We start from the raw sequence: 24,661 nt of genomic DNA, 5'->3' as shown, positions 1-24,661 counted from the left end.
TACTGTGCAGAAGGAGCTTGATTTACTGTCTGAAACAAATAAAAGAGAAAGCAGGGGACTGGGGAGATGAATGAAGAGAAAGAGAGGCTGATTTTCAAACTGGAGTCTGACAGGCAAATGCACATGTGAATGGGGAAAGCCAGAGGAGGCAGCTTTTTAATGAAAGGCACCTCTAAACACACAGACTCACAATCACACCCCTAGCTGCTGGTCAGAGACAGCTCCACCTCTCCCCGCCTCTCGCCCTCTCAGGTTCTGGAAATAGGAACCTGGCATCCAAATATAAACCGAATATCCCATTGCCATGCCACGTCCCTGGTTCTCTGTAAAGCATGTAATTCCAGCTGTTTGGCTGCATCTCAAGAGGCTCTGGGGTAAAAAAGGCTTTTCACATGTGTTCTTGCTTATTTGGCTGGGTGTGGGAGAGAGGATTTCCGAAGGATCCGGAAATCTGCCATAGATGGGGCAATGTGGGAGGATGCTTTGGACAGCAAGGACAAACTGTGTCTGACATACCACGCAGATACACACTGCACACACCAAACGCACCCTGCACAGTTCACTATACCTCACTATAGCTATGCCACACACTACACATCACACACACACACACACACTCATACACACCCTTCCTTGCCTGTGCAACTAATTGCTGTCTTGAGTTTAAAAAAAAAAATGTGGAGAGGAGGGAGAGAGGGAGCTTCAAAGGAATTCATTTCTCTCTCTCGTTACCCACGCCTAAGCCATGGGCTTTCTTTTACTCCAATATATGCAAGTTTATCCTTTCTATTGTCATTTGGGCACCAAGTCCAAACCTGAAAATTGTGAGGATGAAGGTGCTGCGCTGGCTGAGGATCACAGCAAGGTGAGGAAATGTAGGACACAACTACGCCTCTGTTGTCACACAGATGTCCCTCACTTCCCCGCACTCAGAGGTTGCCCTTGGTGCTCACAAGACATGGTGGGAGCCCTTGACCCCCAGTCTCCAGAAGCTGGCCTTTCCCCGACTCCTCTTCCTTTGGCTGTCTGGGACTCCTCAGCAATGCAAAGCCATGGTTAGGGACTGTGGATGCCAGGAGCTGTGGGGGTCAATGATCGGTTCATGATAGGCCTATACAGGCTGTGGATGCCCTCCCTTGCCAGTCCACCCTGAATGTGGTTAGACAGGCCCAGTCCCTGCCCACTCAACTGAGAGTGCTTTGGAATGCTGGGGCCCAGTGAGAGAAGGAAAACTGGTTTCTCCTTGCCCTGGTCTCCTGGGGGCTCAGGCAGCTTCAAATCATGTTACTCATTCTACAGAGATGCAGCTCTGCCCTGAGCTCCATGCTGAGGAGTCTGTACCTCTAACTGGGAAGGCTCTCCCCAGGGTCCAGCCTCACCCGAGTTCCTCTGCTGGGCCTTCACTCCCACACCACCCCACTCCTCTTGGGGCCAAGGACTCTTTACAGGTCAGGGCACTTGGACACCCCTTCACAACAGAGGGTTGGAGGAGTCTGTTTAGGGGTGGCATGGATGGAGCCCCACAAAGTTAATAGGCATGGGAAGGTATATTTTCTGTGGTTGATGGAGGAAGATCTGTCATGTCACCCCTCTGCGTGGTACCCAAGCCCCTCAATGGCTTCTCTTGATTGTCATTTTTCTGTCTTTGTATGGGCATACGGTGTGTGCCTGGGACCTTCACAGTCTAATCTTTGAATTCTCAAGAGCCTGGTTTGGAAGTTTTAAAGATCTCAATGTTTGTTTGTTTGTTTCTTTGATTCTCTGTACTCTTAAAATAACAAGGCACTAAAGGCAGGACCCAGAACATAGGAGGAGAAGTGAACAGCACAAAGATAAATATTTCAAGACCTCTTTTCTTTGCAAATTTTAATGAGCTCTTCAGACACCTGTTACCCTAATTTTAGGGTATAATCACAGAGCACCCTCATACAACTCTTGTTAATGATGACCCAAAGCTTGAGCAATCAGGAAGCAGGAAATCTGACCAAGGCCAGCTATGAGAATGAAATTGGATGAGGTCAAGTATCAGAACACCCAGCACAGAGTAGATTCTAAATCTCTCTGCACCTCAGTTTGTTCATCTGTGAAATGTAGATAATCATTTGGTATGCAAGCAAATTTCACGTAGTAATTTTATGACTTGCACATAGTAGATATTCAATAAATATTCACTTGCACATAATAGATATTCAGTAAATGATCACTTTATTTTTGCAGGAGTATGAATTATGTCCAGTAGTATCTATGTTCAGATCAATGATTACAAGAGCAGCACTGTCATTCTCTGGAGGTTATACAATGTGTAACTTTTCCCTTTTCCATAGAAGGCTTAGTGTTGGTCTTCAAATCAAATCAAATATTTATTTTCAATACTTTTTCTGTTTCAGCCTATGAAATCAAAAGTGGTGACTCCAGAATTTCCATAGAGGAGCTGTCTATTGCATTAAAAAGAGGATTATCCCAGGAGACTTGAAGTTGCATCTACAATAAAATATAGTTGCTGTAAATACATGCTTTTATGTGAAAGTAAGTCTTGATTTCTCTGGTATAAATGCTCAGGAGTTAAATAGCCAGGTTGTATGGTAGTTGCCATGGTTAGCTTTTGAAGAAATTGCATATTTTCCAGAGAGGCTAAACCACTTGATCTTCCCACCAGCCTGTATATCCTCGCCAACTTGATGGTGGTGATGCTATTTTATTTTAGCCATTCCGATAGGTGTATAATAATATCTGTGGCTTTAATTTGCCTTTTCCTAATAGCTAATGATGTCGAACATCTTTTCAGGTGTTTATTTGCCATCTGAATGTCTTCTTTGGTGAAATGTCCCTTTTTGTCTTTTACCCATCTTATAATTGAAGCTTTTCTGTTAAATTTGACCCTTTATGTATTCTAGATACTAGTCCTTTCTCATACAGGCAGTTGCAAATGATTTCTTCAACTCTATATTTTTGTCTTTTCATTCTTTAATTTTATTTTTTATTCTGATTTGTTATGTATGACAGCAGAATGCATTACAGTTCATATTACACATATAGAGCACAATTTTTCATATCTCTGGTTGTATATAATGTATATTCACACCATTCGTGTCTTCATACATGTACTTAGGGTAATGATGTCCATCTCATTCCACCATCTTTCCTACCCCCTTGCCTGCTCCCTTCCTCTCTCACCCCTTTGCCCTTTCTAGAGTTCATCTAATCCTCTTTTACTCCCCCTCCCATCTTTTCATTCTCTTAACAGGACCTTTTGCAAACCAAAATGTTTTCATTTGATAAGTCTAGTTTAAGGCTGGGGCTTTAGTTCAGTGGCAGTGCACCTGCCTAGCATATGTGACGCACTGGGTCCAATCCTTAGCACCACATAAACAAACTAAAGGCATTCTCCTGTCCATCTACAGCTACCAAAATATTTTTGTTTAAAAAAAAGTCTAGTTTACTAATTTTTTAATTTTATGGGCTGTGCTTTTATTATCAGGCCTAAGAACTCTCTGGCCTAAGAACTCTCTGCCTAATGCCAGATCCTAAAAACTTCCTCCTATGTTTCTTTCTAAAAGTTTAATAGTTTTTCATTTTATCTTTAGGTCTGTGGTTCATTTCAACTTAATTTTTTTTGTAATGCACTCAACTTTGGTGGAAGTTCATTGTGTTTTTTTTGTTTGTCTTTCTTGTGTTCTGCCTGTGGATATTCAGTTGCTACAGCACCATTTATCAAAGTCCGTCTTTCCATCATTGAACTGCTTTTGTACCTTTGTCAAAAATCAACAGGGCAAGGCTAGGGCTATAGTTCAGTAGCAGAGCACCTGCCTAGCATTTGTGAAGCACTGGGTTTGATCTTAGCAATCCATAAAAATAAACAAATAAAATAAAGCCATTCTGTCCATCTACAACTACATTTTTTAAAAATCAATTAGGCATATTTGTGTGGGTTTCTTTCTGGATTCTCTGTTTTGTCCTGTGGATATATGCTTACATCCCTCCACCAAATCCCACATAATCTTGATTACATTAGCTGTATAATACATCTTGAAATCCAGTAACTAATTCTTCCTACTAATTTTTTTTTCAAAATTGTTTTAACTATTTCTTAGCCTTCTGACATAAAATTTTGAATACTTACCTATATACACAAAACTTAATTCTGAGATCTTAATAGAAATTGAGTTAAGCCTGTAACTGTACCTGCTAACAGGTATTATCTGGGGGAGGAATCTTGGATTAAGTTTAACCATTTTCTTTAATGAAGATATTCTCAGCCTTTAGCATGCAATTATACAGTGTGAATTTCAAGAGGGAGAGATACCATGGACAGCTTCCAAATTTATCTGACCATGGAACCTTCTTTGTTTAACATCTCATTGTCCTAGAGTTCTGAGGAAGCCTTTGGGAAAAGCTAGCTCCAGAATTAATTTCAAACTCCAAACCTGACCTCAAGGCAACCAACAATCAGGCCCCAGTCTGCCTTTCACCTGTCATGCATGGGCCCCATCCAGATGGAACTACTCACTATTCTACCAACAGGTCTTGTTCTTTTCTGTGTGGAGATGGAAAGGGCCCGCCACTCTGGATACTTGTGCTCTCCAACCACATGTCCACTTCAATTTACCAAACTAAAATGATTTGGACTAGAACTTTAACTTTAAAAGAAAGTCTAGGTTCTCCTCCAAAGCTAAAGAAAGGTATGAAGAACAGATGTGCCCACACATTCACATGCATGCTCACAGGGTGCACACAGTAAGTAGTTGTATTTGGCATTGCAGGTTAAGAAACTGATTTTGGTTCTTGGTGATCTCATTTGCTTACTGAAGAAAGTTACAAGATTGGAGTGCTGGGGGTGGGGAAACCTATGAAATAAATATGGCAGGCACTTCTTGCCATTTGGGTCACAGTGACCACTGAAAGCAACTCAAGGTTTAAGAGGATTAAGAGGGGAATTTCAGAGCTTTCTTTCTTTCTTTGGTTAACCAAACCACTGGGATGTTTGAAAATCAGTCTTCCTCAGACTCTAAGTGCAGTTACTTCTGGGGACCAATTGAGTCACTCTTATTCAGAACCAGGACACTATAGGTAAACACCCCACTCTGTGGAAATTAGGTATCATGTATCATTGTTTCAGTGACTTGAAATAGAAATTTGTCTGTGATGCCTAAAATAAGTGGCTTATTTCTCTTGAATAAGAAGTCTGGAAGGTGGCTCCAGGTCTGGCCGTTCAATGGTCTTTGACACCACCAAGGACTAGAGTCCTCCTACCTTTCTGCTCAGCCATTATTAGCACACAGCTTCTATCCTCCCCAGGTCCATATCTCAGGAAGACAGAAAAAGGAGGAACAAAGAGCAAAAGGCACATGTCAACTTTTTATGGGGCTTTTCTGAAAGCTCATCAATTAGGCTTCCATGTAAATTTCATTGACCAGAATTAAATTACAGAACTCCCTGAACATCAGGAAGTCTGGAGAATAGAGCTTTTTAGGAGACAAATTGCCACTGATTCCTGAATAAGTCCTGTTTGCAAGGAAAAAAAAAAGAACAACGAAAGTACCAAGATACTGACCCTGGCAGGCAGAGCACTTATGTTTTCTATATGGCTAGAACCCCAAATCAAGGACCTAAATAGGCATCTAAATAAGCATCCATGGCCTGTTTACCTGCCTGTATTGTAATGCACATATGCACCTAGCATATCTTTGAAAGTTTCTTCTATATGTAGCATTTAAAAAATTGCTTATACCCAGATTACTCGACATTCCTGGGATCATCCAGTTATACAGCATTTAAAGCTGACTTTCAACATATAAAATATGGTGTTCTAAAAATGGTAGTTGCCATGAAAGCTAAAATGATGTGGAAAAACTGCTTTGCCCAGGGACAAAAAGATTAGTAGGCATTTGAGTGATGAGTTTTGCATATAATTTAGTGAGTTCCACTCATTCATGCAGTTAGACACAGCCCCAGAAGGGCAAGGATTGTTCCCTCCACTTCCTGTTGATGAATCCACTATAGATTTTTTTAGTGGAAATTGTTGCAAAAGAGTCCAGTTTGAATTTTCTGTTTTCTGAATGATTTGGACTTAAGAAACTGGGCAAGCTTCAGATATAAGCTTCCCTACAAGGCAGACAAAAGAAATGTTAACAGCAAATAACCAGGTCAGTGAAAAAGAATGACTCAAAAAGGTCCAAGAAAAATAACTATTAAAGCTACGATCATTTGATTATTTTCCAAAGAGTTTTTATTACAGCTCCATGCAAGGCTCTCTGGAGCTTTCCATTTGTGTGGTGTGACAGCAAAACCCAGAGAACTGAACAGTGAGCTGGCATTCCCCCACTTCCCCGTGACTCAGGCCAGGTAGCTCTTTTCAACAGCACATGTTAATCTTGTTAAATCTTAAGTACCTCTTGGTTTTATGGGCCACACTCACTTTCCCTTCCAGCCCTTTTTGACCTTGCGTTCTTTGTGTGGATTGAATGTCATCTCATGAAAGAACCGTACAGGTAATTCTAGAACAATGCCGAGCTGAAGAGTATGTGTCGCTGCATCACAGGACACAGATACAGGAGGGTCCACATTGGTTGCCCATCAAATTAATTTAAGATCCATCTATGACCAAGTAAACACACCCCTCTATGAAATTTTTTAGAGAAATTTGTTTTTTAGAATTTCTCTAGAAATTTCTATAGAAAAGTTTTTAGAGATTAAATTTTGGTGGCATGGCTATTACATTTTTGTTTTTGTGTTTTAAAGAGGGAAAATGAATTTGTCCTAAGGTTGTTTCAGCTGAGTAGAGAACACACATGGGAATATTAAGTTGGTATAGCCATGCTGGAAAGAAACTAGCCATACCCTGTGACCCCTGCACTTTCACAAATGCTTTGACGTTTCATATTTTGACATTGGTGAGTGAAGCATTTTATGAACTAGTTCACTTTTTGATATTGAATCTAGCTCCTTGAAGAGAAGTGTGTCTTGGAAGCAGGTGTGGCTTCTGAATGCAGTGGCCAGTGATTGAATAGAAGCCCTTCAAAGTCCTGACATAGCTACCTTTTTTGTGTTCCCCAGATACGCGTTACTTTCATTGGCTCCCACAAACCATGTGCAGCTGAAAAGTGACTGCAGAAAGGCAAATCAGAATCATCGAAGGGTCAGCATCAGACTTCAAGCCCACCATTGCCGCAATCCCCGCAGCCATCTCCTCCTCCACACTTACTTCATTTCTGCCTTCATAAGATCTGTCAGATTTCTGAAATGCCAGAGTCCAGAAAGAAGTTATTTGTCCCCACCCCAAATATAAACTAAGAAGCAACCCTGCTTCTCTGAAACCAAGCTGGTCTTCAAGCGGATGGAACTAGAAATATACTATGCTCCAGAGGCGCTGCGTCTCTTCACATTCTCCCAGTTTGGTTTAGTATAATAAATGAGTTTGAGCAATTACTCTAAGCAAGATGAACATTTGGCATCCTGTATTCTCCTGCAGTTGCTGTACATTACTTTTTAAACACCCCCGACCTTGCTTTGCCTTGTGAATTATTTAGAGTAGTGTTATACTGTGAGCCATGAGCAAGTTTATCAAATGGCTTTATGTGTTACAAAAATAGGCAAATAAATAAATCATGTTAGAATATCCATAAGAGGATGTGAAAGAAGATGTCACAAGGAAAAAAAAAAACCTGTTAATATAAGGGTCAACCACGGTGACATAATCAGTTCAGTAGCAAGAATAACCTTTATTCAGATCCCATGAAGAGTCCTTTAATCCCCCTGGCTCAGAGTTTGGCCTGTTTATATGTCATGTTGCTGAACTTTATCCCTGCTGACTATTTTTACAAAGAGCACTTACTACCGAGACTTTGTTCCAGCCTTTTGGACCATATTTTATATACAAATAAAAGTAGGAAAGGATTAAAACAGAATTTCTCTATTGAGCTCTAAGAGGGAATTTCACCAAACTCCGGAAAAAAGAATGTGAAACCAGTTAACCCTGTGGGAGTAAAAAGGCTTAAGGATAATAACTTTTATTGCATAAACTCTTCTAAGTAAAAAGAAATGGTAGATTAAGCGGAAATGTGTTTCCTGAATCATGCTAGTAAAACTTGCCATGTTCGATCTCTCCTTTACCTAAGCCCAGTGTTGAGAACAGAAATCGAATTCCATGGTGATGGAAACATGTTCTACTGCCACTGGATTTCCTCTTTCCTCCCCTCTTCAGCCCAGGCCCATACATCTCCACTCTGAGGAGCAGCCCGATGCCACTTTGTCCTCCTCCTCTTCAGGCCTCTTAGTCCTTTCACAGTGTTGAATTGTCTTCAGCCTCTTCTGAAGAGTACTCTGCTCTGTTGCCTCCTCCTTTACCCGCTCCTCAGAGTGCTACCTGCCTTTCCCTCTGGCTCTTTTTTTTTTTTGCTAATGCTCCACTCCTGTGATTGGCAGAGCCTCACCCTGCATTTTACAGCCTTCCTTCCACCTACTCTCTCTGTGGTCCTGAACTTCAAGGTGGACCTTTTCTCTTCCCAGGCCCACCTAAGAACCCCAGCGCATGCCTTCCTGTCCTGGGATTCAAGCTCAGTCATTGTCTCTAAAGCCTCTAGCCTCAATTCTTTGATTTTTATTGGTAGGGTTTAATATTTGAATGCAATAGACAACCCTAAATTATCACCTTTTGATGTCATTTTTAATAAATGCACCAGACTAGACAGACAGACACACACACACACACACACACACACACACACACACATTCACAGAACCTTATAAAGAACTAAATCAAAAACGAAAGCACTAAAGTGAGTGCCCTTCACAATGTCAAAGCACAGTCAATGTTGTATTGTTCTTATTGGGCTATTCTTAATCCCTATGAAGTAACAAGACAGCATCTCTCAGTGGAAGACAGGGCTGATTCCTAAGCCGCACTGCCTGGGCCAAGTCATAGTTCTGCCTAATTTCTCCTACCTAATTTCTCCACACCTCAGTCTTCTCGTCTATAAATGAGAATAATGAAAGGCCCTACCTCAGAGGTTTTTACGAGGGTCAAAAGAGTTCCTATTTGAGCAGACAGACATGCGATGTCCCCATCCTGCTTCAAGAAGGGACTTGCCGCTCAGCTCCAGAGCGTGGTCAGGAAGCTCCTCCAGCTCTCAGCAACTTATCTGTCCCAGCTGCAGACAGTTGCCTTGCCCGAGGCCACGCCCTTCCTGGGGAAGCAATTTGGTGACTGAGTGACATGGGTGGGGAGAAGCTGGGCCCTTTAGCCTGGTCCTGCAACCCTTGCCTCCAGTTCCCAGCTGGTTGGCTGAGGTTGCTCTAACTTCCCCTCAAAGGTGTTAATCCCTATAAGCACTTCACACCCAAGCCCTGTCTCCACTGCTGCTTCCAGAGAACCCCACCTGTGGCAGCCTATGTCAGGTATTGAGAGAAGGGCATGCCACACAGCGAACACTGTGCAAGTGTTTGTTAAATAAAATTAAAGAAGCAATCTGGAAAGGCAATATCTTCACTGCTCATCTCTCTTTGGAGAAGATGCTTGTGATCATATCAAGGTACTCTAAAGAGCCTGAGATCTAGCCAATCAAAATGAGAGAATTATAATACCATGAATATAACTATTCATTGCTGACAAGGCTATTTTCAGACATTTTAAATTTAGGTCCAACAACTTTGGCTAATGTTTAATGTGGACTTAATGGAGAACCCCTCGGCTGGGTTCAGTCTCCTCGGGGTGGGAAGGACACCTGAGTGCAGGGGCAATTCAAGGAGAATTGTTCTTAGGCTGTGAAACAGGAAGTAAATGAGTAGACTCCAGCCTGGGGACCCTGGAGTCTTCACAGTCATGAGGTTGGATTTCATCTACAGACCGACCGTGGCTATCCATTATTCATCAGTTCATTTGTTCAAACGATAGAACTTCATGCCAGTTCTCACAGCCATCCTGCTCTCAAGGCTCTTACCCTGTGGGGTGGAAAGGCCACACCAAGTAATAAAAAAAGACAATTGCAGATGGAGATAAATATTCCACGGGGACACAGTGAAGTCTGGGCTGGAGTGTATTAGGGAAGGCCTCCCACAAGAGGTGACATTTGAGCTAATAATTTAAGTATGCAAAAACAAAAAAAGTGCCTGAGGCAGCACATTCCAGGCCCAAGGAAGAGCCAATGCCAAGCACTGGAGGAAAGACAGAACCTGTCTGTTGGGAGAATGCCAGGGAAGCCAGTTTTGGCTGGAGAGTGTGAGCAGGACAGAGCACGGCCCCCAGGTGAAGTTGGAGAGGCAAGCCAGACCCTGCAGGGCCTTGAAGGCATGGACAGGAATTAGAATTTCATTCTAAACACCAAGAGGACCCTCCTCCCCATTTCCCTGATGATTTTCAGGAGGGTTCATGATTGATGTTTTTAAAAATCACACTGACTAAATGCAAACTCAACACTAAAGAAGGAAAATGAATAACAATTTACTAAAAGGTGCGGGCACGCTTCCATTCCTGGGTGATGCTCTATTTTAGCACTGTGTCATAATTACTAAGGGCTTTTGGGTGAACCCATGGCTGTTTTATGAGCACCTCTTGTAACACCAAGAATGAACAACACTCTAGATTAAAATCAGCACTAGACCTGAAAGCACGCACATCCTCCCCATCCTCAGAAATTCTACTCATCCTCTTTTCTCACTAAGCTCATTCCTTCTCATTTCCATTTATAGCATATCAGCTGGTATTAGATAATCTATATAAATCATCCAATGTCAATCCTCAGTTGTAAGTTCTCTAGAACAATAATTAGCTCTGTTACTTTGGCTTGAAGTAGGATGATATACATTTTTCTACCTGTCCTGGCTATAGCATTAAAAAGAAAAAAAAAAAAGGATGAATATTGGCCTTCTGAAAGACCAGAACTTACTTACACACACACACACACTCACACATACACACCCCAAGCAATTTTAAAACGTGGTTCTCAGTCCAAAGCTTGCTGAATTTACAGAGTTCCAACCAATCTTAGGTTTAAGAGCAACACTGAGCCAACAAAGGCCAACATCTGTGAATGAATGGCATACGATGAGTTTAATCAATATAGACTGCCAATGTGAACTTCTATCATAAGTTTAAATATTTGGGGGCTGGGGGTATGGCTAATTGATAAAAGCATGTATTTATCATGCACAGGGTCCTCGATTAGACCCCCAGGACCACAAAATAATAATGATGATAATATTTTCTTTACCTCTTAATTTTTCTCTATGAAATACATAAATCACTGGAACAATTCAGGATGAAAATCAACATGCATCAAATAACATGAATAACATCAAATAACATGACAGAAAACATGTAACCTGATTGGAAATGGGTTGAAACCAATCCCTGAATTCTAATAATATCTTTTTTTTTTCTGGGCTATGTTGCCAAGGAAGCTTTTAGATCCATTCTGATTATTGTCACCTAGAAGAGTCAGTGTGCACAAGAGGAATCTATAACATGAATGTAGGTGAGGAGGAAATGGCTTCCCTCTACCTTCCTAGTCTGGGCTATGAATTAAACTGACATAAAACAACTTAAAAGAATAAAACCCATATTTAATTAGGTACATACCCACAAGAGTCCCACAAAAATCTGAGGCTCAAAGAAAGTGCAACTGAGTGATGTTTACGTAGCATCCCAAACTAGGGAAACTTGTGGCTCCTGGAAAATTGTAGCCACACAAGTTACAGGAAGGTGACGCAGGATATGCACTGTAAATAAAGGTTCTCCAGGCATGCAAATGTGACTCTACAGTGACAAAAGTTGTCTAGAGCATCTTCGTCCAGACAGATACTTTACTGATACAGAGTTCCTTTATAGATGTAAATCTCCTTTACAAAGGGACAGCTTTTCAGAGCTACTCCTTCTTGAAATTTCTCAGAATAATCAGCTCAAATTACGTCAAAGATATGTATTTTGGGGCATCATATTATTCTGTTCTACAGCCATATTTTGGGATGGTGTGTCCTCAGCCCTAACATTAGCATAGTAGAGAGACCCTTAAGAAATACATATCGACATGCTATAAGTGCAAGTATGTAGGTAACTTTTTTTTAAAGAAAGTTAAAAAAATTATAAAAATGGCAACTAAGAGCTTCAGCTCAATGAAGAGTTGTTAAATTGAATACACGAAGCATGTCTTCTTCTCTGAATTATTTTGGTAGTCAAATTTGGATGCCAAACTTAAATTCCCAGGCCCCTTCTGGATGGTAGTTTGTTCCAAAGCTGTGCTGCATTAACTCCCGTTCTGTGTAGTTCACCTTTTAAGAAGGCCAAAAATCCGTGTCACTAAATGTTTCCTCTAAAATGCAACTGCCCACCTGGCAGCCTGCCTCCTATTTTCCTCCCAGTCAGTCAGGGCTTTCAGATCACTGCTGAATCGGAATCTTGGTCTCCTTCCACCCAGCCAAGCCAGGCAAGTTTCCATGAAACTCCAAAACTAAGGAGCCCTTTATGCCACTTGACAACAAGAAAATAAAATCACAGAGGCAATGAAAGGGAGGACTATACGCCAGCAAGTGAAAACAGAAGCGTCAAAGCAACAATGAGAAGAGCGTAATTAGGCCCCGGGCCCCGCCTCACAGGCCTGTCACATTCCTCTTGGGTAAAAGACTGGCTGATGGACAGATCCGCCTCTTGGAATCGCTGGAAGGTGAGGCTGCGAAGACGTGGCAGAAGCACATTGTTGACTCAGTATACGCACAAACCCCGCTGAAAAGAGTCTTAAAATATCTTTCATTCATGCTGCCAGGTCTGAGCGCTGGATGCAGGGCTCTCTGTTTCTCTCAGCAGAACCCATTCTGCTCGCTGTGGTCGTCGGGGCTTTTGTTACCTCTCACAGAAGAGAGCTGTCTTCGGGGAAGCGGGTGGCTCCAGCGAGGACTTCTCAGGCATGCTGAAGGTCCCACGGTGACACCCCCGGGACATGGAGCTGCGGGCACCTTTGAAGCTCTGAGCTCCTTCTGGGAATGGGCTCCTGATTATCTTCTTAACCAAGAGGTTTTCTAAAGTCAATCCTTCCTGGACCGAGTAATTAAAACACACACAGGGAGGCTGGTTCTAGTTTCCTCGTAAATAAACCGAAAATAATGAAATGTTGGGAACTGTCATTGACTGCCAAGTTTTATGGCTGGCCCCTAATTACTTTGGTAGAACACAAATTTGTGTGTCTAAATAATTATTTGGTAAGTATGACTGCAGTTCCGAAAATAATTAAGAACTGTAATCATATTTTGAAGTATAGAAAAATAGCTTGCTAAATGATTGCCCTCCTACTTAAGTAAACAAAAGAATGCTGATTCTATGTATTTTACTTCCTACATAAATATTGATCGTGAGACCAGCTCAGCAAACACAATTGTGGAGATCTGAAAGACTCAATGGAACTTAACACTGTGCGGGGTCTTATTTCTCAAAGTGGGCTACAACCACCCTTTGGGGCTTAGGGCAGGGAAGGAGTCAATGTCTTCCGGTCAGAAATAAACATTTGGGATGCTTCAATTTTACTAAAGGTTTAGTTGTGAGGAGTACATTATGTTTATTTGTATATAAATAAACATGGCATCATAATGGAATGTCTGAAATGCATAGAATATTATATTCAATATTACAAGGACATTTTGAGCTGGTAGCTACACCCACATGGGCCCTGACAGGTTGTTCTTCATGTTAGAGGTTCTTGATGGAAACATTTGCAAGTATTTCTTCTTGGTCCATGGTAACACTGCACACAGAAATGCTGATAAAATGATTCATTCATCAGTGCTTCATTCTCTTCTCAATATTAGAAATTCTGTGCGCATTCATTTAAATAAAACATATAACATGAGAAGAAGGAAGTGAGCTACTATTTTTAACAGGGAAGATCATTTAGCAAAGTCCATCATCAAATACCTGTTTATTCTTCTTTCACTGTTAATCATGGTTGACTGCCCTCTCCCCTTTGATAGCTGTTTTAGTGGTTTTCCAGTAGAAATATAGTTCATCATGAAATTTCAGTTGTAGTTCATACGTGGGTCACAATCTTCATTAATGTTTTTAGATACAAATGCCTGTAATCAAAGCATAGTTTGCCTTCACTTTACAACTCAAAAAAGCAAAACGTTTTTTAAGCTCTATAGTTCATTAATTCGATAATGGCTTTTTTCTTTTAGGCTTTCTCTATGCTCACCATGTGCAAAATTAACCATTCTGTAGACTGAGAAGTAATCAAGCATTTTTAGAATAAAAGACAATTTTCCATGTTAAAATATTCTGGATATTCTGGGAAGGTTCAGTACCTTGCTATTCTTTACATTCCTTAAGTGTAAGAAAATCATCTTCAACAATCCAAGTATCTTCACCTTCACTAACAAAACAAATCAGAGGGTTATTCTTCACCTTACAAAACTACTTATTACCCAAGATTACTTTCATTCATTAGCACCTACTCTCAAACCCATTAAAATTTAGTCGGCATTTACACAGGTTTTCAGAAGAACTTTCAAAGAGCTGAAAGGGAATGGTGAATGAGCTCACCCCCTTAATCTTGCAAGTAAGGAAACTGAGACCCATAAGGGGTATGAACTATTGATTCTCTATGACAAGTAGGACTTATCAAGGGCCCACAGTGTCCTCACATCTTTAGCATTTCTACTATGTCTAAACCACCATTACCTCTTCCTTGGAATGGTGCAGGAGTGACCTAAATCCTGTTTTCCCCTCTCTCCTATATAATACCTTTTCCCCAAAGGTCACTTCACACAGCAGCCAGAGGGAGGCATCTACAACAGAAGGCAAACTGTCCCTCTTTTCTACACAGCTTCTGATGTCTTCCCATCTCCCTACAGTAAAAGCCAGTCCTCACCACAGTTCCCAAGGCCTATCTACACCTAACTACCCACCAGCCTCTGGACCCTTGCCCCAATGTTTTCTCCATTCACTCCACCTTGGGGACATCACCCTTGCAGTTCCCTCTGCCAGCAACCTTTTCCTCCAGAGGTCCAGATGACTCCCTCCCTCCCTTCCTTTCTTCAGGGATTTTCTCAAATGTCACTTTATCAGAGATGGTTCCCTGACCACCCTACTTAAACAGCATCATGCTACTTCTCTCGCCCTCCTTACCTGTCGTATTATTTTTTCCTAACATTTTCCCCACCTGACATATTACATATTTGTCCATTGTTTGCCTTTCCTCACTGGAATTTAACCTTGACAAAAAAGTCTCTGCGAACCCCAGTGCTTGCCATCTGCCTGAACTTTGGTAGAGTAAGTGCTTACAATGTGCCGGGTGCTATTTTAAAGAAGGTTATGGAACCAATTTACTTAATCATCACAGCTAACCCAAGATAGGCATTATCATCCTAGTTGTCATCATCATCATCATCATCATCATCTCTGGTGAAGAAACTAAGGTCCAGAGAAGATACAGATGAAGTAACTCATGTAATCACCCAGCTAGTCAATAGTAGAGGAAGGATTTGAACCCAAAGCACCAGCTCTTTAATCACCAAGATGTATGCTTAGCTATTGACAAAGAGCAACTTTAATGTTCTTTCCCCTATTCCAGACTCTTAGAAATTGAGATATATCAAAGTACTTTCAAACATCAAGCTTCCTTTAACTGCCTACAATTTTAGAATAATAGGTGTGATTTGAGCTAAGACTGTTAAACAGGAGTAAAAATGTGAGCTACAACTGCACTTCAGCCTCTAATGAGGGAACCACTTCCACAAAGGACTGTGGCTTACAGGTGTGTGCAGGTAATTCTTACTGTGCAACTGAGATTACCTGATTAGCTCTGGTCCATAAAAGGAAAACTAAGACACAAAGCTGCAGTGATGTTTTGGGCCATGCAGCCAGTAGCAGTGGCTGGAAGGGAGCTTCTGAGGTCCTCTGGGACTGCAGTAGGTCACATATGTTCCCTGCTTATTAGTGTAGAACACCCCAGTGATTCATACAATGGAATGTGTAAGCCAAGACGTCACCTAATAAAGGGTACGTCAATACAGCTTTATCTGAGAAGTTACATAACCATCCTGATGTGGAAATGCCATTTGGAATTTGTGCTGTAGAATAAAAGAGGGGTGTATCTCCTAGGAATTACTCCACAAAGGTCGTTAGAGATTTTCAGAGAGAAATTTACAACCCCCAAACTGGGCAACTGATTTGTTTTAAAAAAAACAAAACAGGGCCCTGTGGAGGCTCTCTGAGGGGGTCTCGGAGTCCAGTTGTATTTGCAACGACTTAGCCAGAGGCCTGCTGGAAAGAGCCTCAAGGGACCGCCCAGACCGCCCATGTTTCCACAGGGAAACGAGGCCTAGCCGGTGTCTGGCCCCACGGGACAGAAAACACCCTACCTTGAGGTCTCCTTGCCTCTTTCTTTAGGGTCAAATATTTACTTCTGCAAGCCTTGAGATCTTTCGTTCTCTTTCTACCCTAGACAGCCCAATGAATCTTTCTCTCACTTGATTGGCAATCTCTGAAAGAAATCAAACTGACCTCCCGCTCTGGGATGCTCCCCTTCTCCCCGATCTTCCCTCGACCTCGCCTCTCACCATCTCACCGGCCCCCAGGATGCGGCAGTAGCAAGGGGGGTTAGTGATTAGAAGGCAGGACGGGAGCGGCAGGGGTGTCCTAAGCACCTGTCACCTGGCAGGTCCCGGCCCTCCCTTTCCCAGTCCCCCAGCCCCACCCACCTTCCCGCCCCGGATCGCCGACACGGGCCCCACCCTCCCGCACGCCCCGACCTGGACTGGCCCGTCCCTCCTGCCCCGGCCTCCCGCCACTGTCCAATGACCGAGGGGCAGGGCAAGCTGAGCAAGCCGCGGCAGCCCAGCCGGGTCCCCGCCCTGTTCCCGGTTCCCGAGCGGGGCCGGTGGCCTTTAAATGCCACCCAGGACCTGCACGGCGCGGCCTTCGCCACCTTTCTTTCTTGGGCACCGGCACCGGCAACGGCAGCAGCGCCAACCGCGACTCGCCAGCCGCAGTCCAGGTCCCAACAGCAGCGGCCACCTTAGACCTCCTGGCCCGCGCCGCCTCTCCCTCCCCTCCCCCTGCTCTAGGGCCCTGCCTGCCGGGTCGGCGCCGGGCCCCCGGGCGTGCGCGCGCGCGCTCCCGCGAGTGTCTGCGCGCCCGCGCCAGCCTCGGACCCGCGCCCCCACTCAGCGCAGGACCGGCCCGGGATCCCCGCCCGCGCGCAGCGTCCCGCGACCCCCGCTGCCTGGCCGCCAGCGGTGTACCCCACTGCGCAGTGCAAGAACATGGCGGGATCGGTGGCCGACAGTGATGCCGTGGTGGTGAGTGTGGCGGGGTGCACGCGAGGCGCCCCCTTCCCGCCGCCCCGCATGCCGCTGCCGCCTGCTCCAGCCGGAGCTGGGGCGGATAGAAGCTGCAGGCCCAGCCCCGCGTCCCCCGCGTGGGAAGGCGCCGGGTACCTGTTAGCAGGAGCCGGCCGTGCACTCCGGCCAGAAGGAGCTTTCCCGGACAGAGGGCGCTGGACTGGGGGAGGGTTTGGGGGAGATTGCAGGGTTGAGGTGCCCGACAGCCGGTTCGGTGTCTGTACAACCGCCGACCAGGTGTGTGCACTTTTGCACGTGTGAGTGTGCGCGAGGGTGAGTGTGTCGGGGCGCGCGCCCCGCGACCGGCTCCAGACGTCCCCGGGATTCCCCCTTGAAAATGGGTCCTCTCCCCGGGCTCCAGAGACAAGTTGAGCACTGCCACTCCACTTCAGCCACGTCCCCGAGGACAGGCCTGCCAGACAGCGGTTCCAAAAACGTTTGTGGTTGGAGAGGGCCTGCCCTTCCCCTGCACCAGGTTCTGGCTCCCTGGTGGGCCCCGACCTTGAATTTGATCTGGATTTGAAGGGGTCTGGGGATGTTTGGAGTCTTAGCTACCGGACAGAAAGGATGGGTTTTGTTCTGAGGGTTTATGCGGTTATTAATGGGCTATAAAGAGGCATCATCTGCAGACACTGCTTGTGTGTCTATGGAGGACTGCTGGATTCTGCTAGATTTCTGTAGGTGCCCCCACCCCCATCTTCTAAGAAAAAAAGGGTCTGTGGAAAGCCAATCTGTATGCTTCTATTTTTAGAAACTAGATGATGGGCATTTAAACAACTCCTTGGGCTCTCCGGTTCAAGCAGACGTGTACTTCCCACGACTGGTAAATGGTTTTGTTCTATTTTCCGTGTCTCTGCCTGTACCCCCTTCCTTTCTTAATTGCATTTTCCTTGCATTTTCTATTAGGTCAGGTTCTCAGGATCTGAGGGCTTGGCTCTTCTCTAACAGCCTGTAAAGTTCCTGTTTCTCCTCTCCTCCTTTGCAGATAGTTCCATTTTGTGGGCACATTAAAGGTGGCATGAGACCAGGAAAGAAGGTGTTAGTGATGGGCATTGTAGATCTCAACCCAGAAAGGTAAGTCAAGACAGAGTCCTCTTCACCAGCAGAACTATCAGGCAGTGGCAGGGCCCTGCCCACTCCTGTTGTGGTTTAGTTTCCTCTTCTTCCTCTCCTTGTGGACAGTGTTGCTAGTTGGGAGTGCCAAGAAAGTACCATGTTCCCATGAAAAGAATGTGTATGAATCCCAGCCATCATTTCTCCAGACAGCTATTTATATCAGAGATGATAAATATAGACCCACATTTTCTCTTTGACCCTTAGAAAGGCCAAAGGATTTTTCCTCCTTTTTTATGGTTTTGAAACATGGTGCTTGGAGCAAGAACTATTAGTATAAATAAGAACCAAACTTGACAAGATATTATTTCCCCTAGTCAACTGCTGGGACTGTTTTTGAGAATTTTGATGGATTAATACACTGATGTGTGAGTGGCTTAGGGTATTTAGTATTTGATTTTTGTAATTTCAGTCATCCACCAAAGTTTTCTCCAGAGTCTACTTTAGGTAACAAAATTAATTGGTTTGAGTGTAGTCCTTCTTCACCATAGTCTAATCTCTTATGAAAAGAGTAGTTGCCCATTAAAAACAGACAAACCCAGAGGAGGAGAACTTGGATCATTTTATAATATCCAGCCCCAAATAAATGAAACCACTTTGTTTTCAGCTTTGCTATCAGCTTGACCTGTGGTGACTCTGAAGATCCTCCTGCTGACGTGGCAATTGAACTCAAAGCTGTGTTCACAGACCGACAGCTACTTAGAAATTCTTGTATATCTGGAGAAAGGGGTGAAGAACAATCAGCCATCCCTTACTTTCCATTCATCCCAGACCAGCCATTCAGGGTAAGTATCTCAAGCGCCTCAGCTACAACCACTGGCAGGGTGGTGGTGTTCTAATCTCATGTGTGCCAAGAATATTGAAGTAGCCAGAATTTCTGCATGTCCAGGAAATTTGTCACCCAATGGTTAAAAATAAATAAATAAATATAAATATATATATATATATATATATATATATATATATATATATATAAAATGAAAAAAGGAAAAGAAAAGGAATCAAAAGAGCTCTGTTTGCTGATAGAAATTAATGCTCCCAGAGTAGCACTTGGATCTCTCTATTCAGCCCATATATTTAGTTATTACACCCATATTTACATACTCAGATTGTTAAGGGAAAAAACCTACTACTACACTTAGCTACTATGGTAAGTATTAATTTAGCAAATACTTTTGTATATAGTACCCAACATAGTGTTAGGCATATAATAAATATCTGCCCCAAAATATCTGATTAATACATATTAATAAGTATCCAGAATTTTCCTCATTTTTTCCCTTAGCCTTTAAGTAGTTTGAAACCTTATTCATTAAGACATTTTAAAGAATTTGGTGGTTATCATTTATGTTCTCTTGTTTCCTTTGCTAATGAAGCCATGTCCGTGTCCTTGTTTCCCCCTCTGCATTAATCAAGCCTCTGTCTATTTCATGGTCACAGGCTGTGTGGCTGACAGATTTCTTCCCTTGGGCCTGGAAGAATATAGATTTGCTCCCCACTATCTAGTGGGCAGGAAACACAACCCAAACTTGCCACCTAATCAAGCAGCATTAGCAGTACCTTCCTCTAGAAAGGACAATGCCAAATAAGAGATGCATGTCAGTAATGTGGAGAAAAAGACTTCGTGCAGTGATGAAGTTCCTTCATCAGATCTTGTTCACACACATCCCAATAATGGCAGCTTCATTAAAAACTCCCATTTGCCTGATCAACCTTTAACATGTTGCTCTTCATCTAGAAATTTTCAAAGGCTTTATAGACTGGGTGGGAAGTAAGAAGCCAGGACTTTCATATCTGTGATAGAATTAAAATCATTGCCTTTCTAATCCTAGACTGGGGAAGGCACTCCACCCTCTTCTGTAGGATGGTTTTGTCCTCTTAGGCTCCTCTTGATTGTTATAAGTTTCCTAATGATGAATCTTCACACTCATGAGTATGATCAACCAGAACTTCTAGTAGGGATATAATGCTCCCCAACAACAAAATTAAAGTGAAATAGACCCTTCTTGGTAATACAAGTTTAATAATAATATGAATTAAATGTGACTAATATCACATATGGAGTCTCCCCTTGCAATGGTGAATACCAGAGCTTTTAATAAATACATCATAGCACAGAACCAATAATTAAACTTATGGCGAATTACTTATGTTAAGAAAAAGGAGAAGACAAAGCTTTTTTTTACCATGTGGAATTTGTATTTCTGTTTGGCTTACAAAGCTTTGTTAATTACACATTGTAGGTAATTACTATATAACCTTCTCTCTGCTTTAGTGTTACCATGTTTGAGTGTCTAGACTATTATTACATGATAGTAATGGGTACCAGTTTGGCCTTGTGAGGGGCTCCTCTAAAAGTGGGTTTGGGGGATAGTAATGGAGATATTAAATGCCATGTAACTTAATCTATGCTAGTTACTGACTTCTGGGGTGCAGAGACAAATGTCGAAGCCTGAGCAATTTAAAACCTTTAAAGGATATTGAATAGTGTAGAGTAGTGGTTCTCAAAGTATGTTCCCTGTTTCAGCCTTATCACTGTTACCTTGGAACTTGGTAGAAATGTCAATTTTTAGGCCTCACCCTAGTCCTTCTGAATTGGGAATTTGGAGAGTGAAGGCCTGCAATTTGTTCTAACTAACCCCCTCTATGGTTCTTTCCAGTGCATTCTGATATTTGAGAATCACTGAAGATGTTGCCATTTTTTTCCTCTAAAATAAAGTTATGTTTGTTTGTCTTCCCTTGCAGGCTTTGTTGAAATTGTGAATTCAGATTATTACTTTGTTTCTTCCAGGTGGAAATTCTTTGTGAGCACCCACGTTTCAGAGTGTTTGTGGATGGACATCAACTCTTTGATTTTTACCATCGCATTCAAACGTTATCTGCGATTGACACCATAAAGATAAATGGGGACCTCCAGATCACCAAACTTGGCTGACAGCATTTAAACCACTTCTATTTCAAATAGGATCAGGTGCCACAACCATATGACTGTCGGTCTGGAATAAATGTCCCAGCAAGATCTGGAGACTTACAAAGAAAACAAAAGGCAAGCTTCACTGTCTCTTCTTTCTGTGCAGTTTAAACCCAAAATGACAACTTCAACTATGGTTTGCCCATAGGAAGAAAGCTGTCGGACAAAGACACCGAGCCATTATTCCCAAAACGAAGTAATACATGTATGCTGGATTTATTCAGACAAAACTAAAATGGATTTGTGATGATTTGTGATTGGATAGCAAATTATTTGTCATTTCAAAGCAAGGTGATGTTTAGAAACAAAGTGCTAAAGACATCAAAAACAACAACGGTACACCGAAATCAACACTTTTCTGCACTGAAGTAGAATTGTGTAGCACAACCAACATTTTAGTCAGGGTATTTACATAGAATGTAGGTTGCTCAAGATTTATTATTTTTTCTTTCTTCCTTTTTTTGCACAGCATAATGTCAGTTCAGATTTTTGAAGCTTTCTTGTAGTTATTTATTTATATTCAATGTATGTATTACAGAATGAGCAATGTCTCAAGAACAGCGAATTATGAACTTTCGAATGTACAAATATCTTGGGTCTGAGAGGGGAAATTACGTATTACAATCATAAAACAGGTGAATTTATATCTTAAAGAGTTGGGTTGTATCCTCCATACTCCTGAACATAGGATCTCTTAATATAAATTGTCATAAGTGCTTTTGGGAAAAAAATTTGCAACATTTTGATAAAATTGCTATTCATGTTGTCGATTATGTAAAATTCTATTTATATTGCTTTTTCTCCTAACTGAATTAGCACACTATTGGCTTCCTTAAGACTAATTAAATACTTCTCCCTAGCTTTACATAATAGCTCATTAAGTTGTTATTAAATTCATTGAAGATACAAGAGAGGGGGATTGCATAGATAATTTTTGAATGATTATTACATAAACTTTTAAAAGTATATGAAAATGATTTTGGAGTGTAGTGTAAAGCAGACAAATGGCCCCGAATGACCTACTTGGAAATAATTTATGTCAACTTAAGCTGTTAGCTCATTATATAACTTTTCTTATATGACCCTCACCAGTATCCCAAAGCAATGCCTTTGGAGCTTCAGAGTAGAAGATGCTTCCTACTGTGTTGGCTCTGTGGCTGGGAGGAGCTAGTGACTTGGAGGAGATAGTAGGATAAGATGGAATCCAGATTAGGAAAGAATCCAGTTAATTTATCTGAAAGGTTAACTCCCAGGACTCCAGGTCTTTGAGTCCAGCCAATACTGTGAGTGCTTCCAGTGAAGCCTTAGGAGTTGCCCTGCGCTTGCAAAACTGATCAAGCCTGGGAGCAGCTCCAGCAGGAGGCTGCAGACTGCAAATGCCACCACAGGGCCAGGGATGGTTGGATGCTGAACCTCACAAGGTGCATTGGCTCTGGAGAGAAGGACCCTTGGCATTGCTTTGGCCAGGTAGTGGGGGAAGAAAGGGGTGCTGGGGTGGGGGTATATTTATATATAATTTAGGTTTTGTTTGTACAGCATACTGCGTCTTGTTATGACACGTCCTTGTCCTGCTTGGCTTTTGAGTTTGTTTTTTTTTACACGACATGCAGAGGCACGGAAGTGGCTATGTCATTTTTCACGTGCTGAAAAGGTAGACAGTGTTTCAGTACCAAAGTCTAAGATAAACAAAGCAAACTAAAATCGTGAATTTTTATAGGTGATATATTTGGATTTTTCTCAACTTTGAAACTGTTTAGCACAGTTCTATGGTGTTATAGAAGATATTTTATCCAACAACACTGGCTGCACATTAAAAAGCTTTATGTACCAGCTGACTTAGCCATATTCAGCCAGGAGAGCTGTTCGGGTGGCTCCAGGTATTTTCAGGCCTTTGATTAACTTCTCATGGCTTATAAAGCCATTTTTAAGGAGTATCTATAGAGAGACTTAGAGGGCACCCTGAAATATTTTTGTAGGGATTTTGATCCAACTTATGCTGGACAATCCCAGGGGAGGATGCTTTTGAGTGGTCAACTTTTCCTACCCACTGCATAATTCAGCAGAAACCAGAGGAGCAGGGAGTATAACTGATTAGAAGTGGCTGTGTTCTCTCTGCCTATCAGCTAACTCATTAGCAACCAAGCCCTTAGGCAGCTTAGTGTGAAAATGCGTGTTAACCCTTCCTTTTCCTATGAGGTCAATGGGAACTTCTTGGATAAATCTACTGGGATTAATCTCAGTGATGTGATGACTTGATTTAGGTATAGCTAAATGAGTACAGGGCTAATCCCGCCATCCTAATGGTTAGCTGGAAACTGGAACATGTTCACACCCTCTCCTCTGCCTGTGAGGTCTAAGGTGGGAATTTCAGGATTGAAAGTGCAATTTAAAGCTTCACAGGAAAGTATTTGCGTATGTAAGGAGATATTTCTGACCAGAGCCCTAGTTTTGCAATAACCCAAACCAAGGAATAACAATCAGGCTCTGGGGAAATAAAAGGCAGGCTTTAGACAATCTGTTTCTGCAGCAAAATTAAAGTGAAAATGTATATCTACTTAAAACCTAATGGAAGTGATTTCTGCTCTCTGGGTGGTCCCAGAATTGTTTTTAAATTATTTTTATAAATTTTGAAACCCCATTTCAAATCTTACCAGCCTCAGTTCAGACCCTCCTAAGAGATCACTCTTAGGATTGATGATTTATTTGCTAAATGGCAAGTCTTTCCATTTGTCTTTAAAAGAAAATATCCAAAAAGAGGGCATGAGCCCTGTTGCCTTGAGAGAAGCAGCCTTGGCATTTTCCAGCATTAAGGTAGGAAAAATGTTCCTGTGATGACATATTTTCAAAGAAACACTTTCTTATTTACTGCGTGGTGTAAAATGTTGCTATATGTATTGTTACATTATGTCACTGCTGAAAGTTATTTGCACTATAATAAAGGAGTTTTCTACAAAATGTTTTCCAGTTTATTACATGCTACATTTGGTCCCAGTTAAATCGTACTTAGCACTTAGCTTAGACCCTGAGGTGCAGCACCCCTCTCTTTCACACACACACACACACACACACACACTCCAAACCACTTTGTCTTGTGTTTCTCACATTGATTAAGGAAGAGAAAGTGACTCAGGGGGCCCCCAGAGCCTGAATGAGCTTATATTGTGGATTAAGTGGGTGCTTATTTTTTTATTTATTTATGTTTTGCAGTACTAGAGATTGAACCTAGGAGTACTCTGCTACTTAGCTTCTCTCTCTCTC

At 42.4% G+C, this 24,661-nt stretch overlaps 1 protein-coding gene and 1 long non-coding RNA gene across 3 annotated transcripts in view; one reads left to right on the top strand and one right to left on the bottom strand.

Annotated features, from left to right (window-relative positions):
• Window positions 1–16,639, bottom strand: part of LOC124078209 (uncharacterized) — a 32,057-nt gene extending 15,418 nt beyond the window's left edge. The window contains exons 1-3 of one of the 2 annotated variants that reach the window (XR_009224934.1): window positions 16,481–16,639; window positions 14,281–14,348; window positions 8,999–14,052 (exon numbers count right to left, since the gene is read on the bottom strand). This is a non-coding gene — a long non-coding RNA (uncharacterized LOC124078209). The remainder of the gene's footprint in view (window positions 1–8,998; window positions 14,053–14,280; window positions 14,349–16,480) is intronic. The other variant, XR_006846839.2, reaches the window with a different exon arrangement.
• Window positions 16,640–17,124: 485 nt separating this feature from the next.
• Lgalsl (galectin like) lies at window positions 17,125–24,358 on the top strand. The gene is made up of 5 exons (XM_046422940.2): window positions 17,125–17,277; window positions 18,071–18,142; window positions 18,305–18,393; window positions 19,040–19,217; window positions 21,224–24,358. The coding sequence occupies exons 1-5, from the start codon at window positions 17,242–17,244 to the stop codon at window positions 21,365–21,367; spliced, it is 519 nt and encodes a 172-aa protein (XP_046278896.1). The 5' UTR covers window positions 17,125–17,241; the 3' UTR covers window positions 21,368–24,358.
• The last annotated feature ends 303 nt before the right edge of the window (window positions 24,359–24,661 follow it).

This window comes from Marmota monax, unplaced genomic scaffold (genome assembly GCF_021218885.2).
Source record: "Marmota monax isolate L192 unplaced genomic scaffold, Marmota_monax_Labrador192_F-V1.1 WCK01_AAM20220418_F8-fsc00015, whole genome shotgun sequence".
Classification (NCBI taxonomy): domain Eukaryota; kingdom Metazoa; phylum Chordata; class Mammalia; order Rodentia; family Sciuridae; genus Marmota; species Marmota monax.
The sequence above is the reverse complement of the archived record's forward strand: the minus strand, read 5'-3'. Positions and strand labels throughout refer to the sequence as shown.

What these genes read in the sequence shown, in the direction of transcription:
- Lgalsl (XM_046422940.2), top strand. Translation starts at nt 17,242, where the DNA reads ATGGCGGGATCGGTGGCCGACAGTGATGCCGTGGTG. An exon ending in GTAGATCTCAACCCAGAAAG is followed by an intron (nt 18,394 to 19,039) that starts GTAAGTCAAGAC and finishes CTTTGTTTTCAG; the next exon opens with CTTTGCTATCAGCTTGACCT. An exon ending in TCCCAGACCAGCCATTCAGG is followed by an intron (nt 19,218 to 21,223) that starts GTAAGTATCTCA and finishes TGTTTCTTCCAG; the next exon opens with GTGGAAATTCTTTGTGAGCA.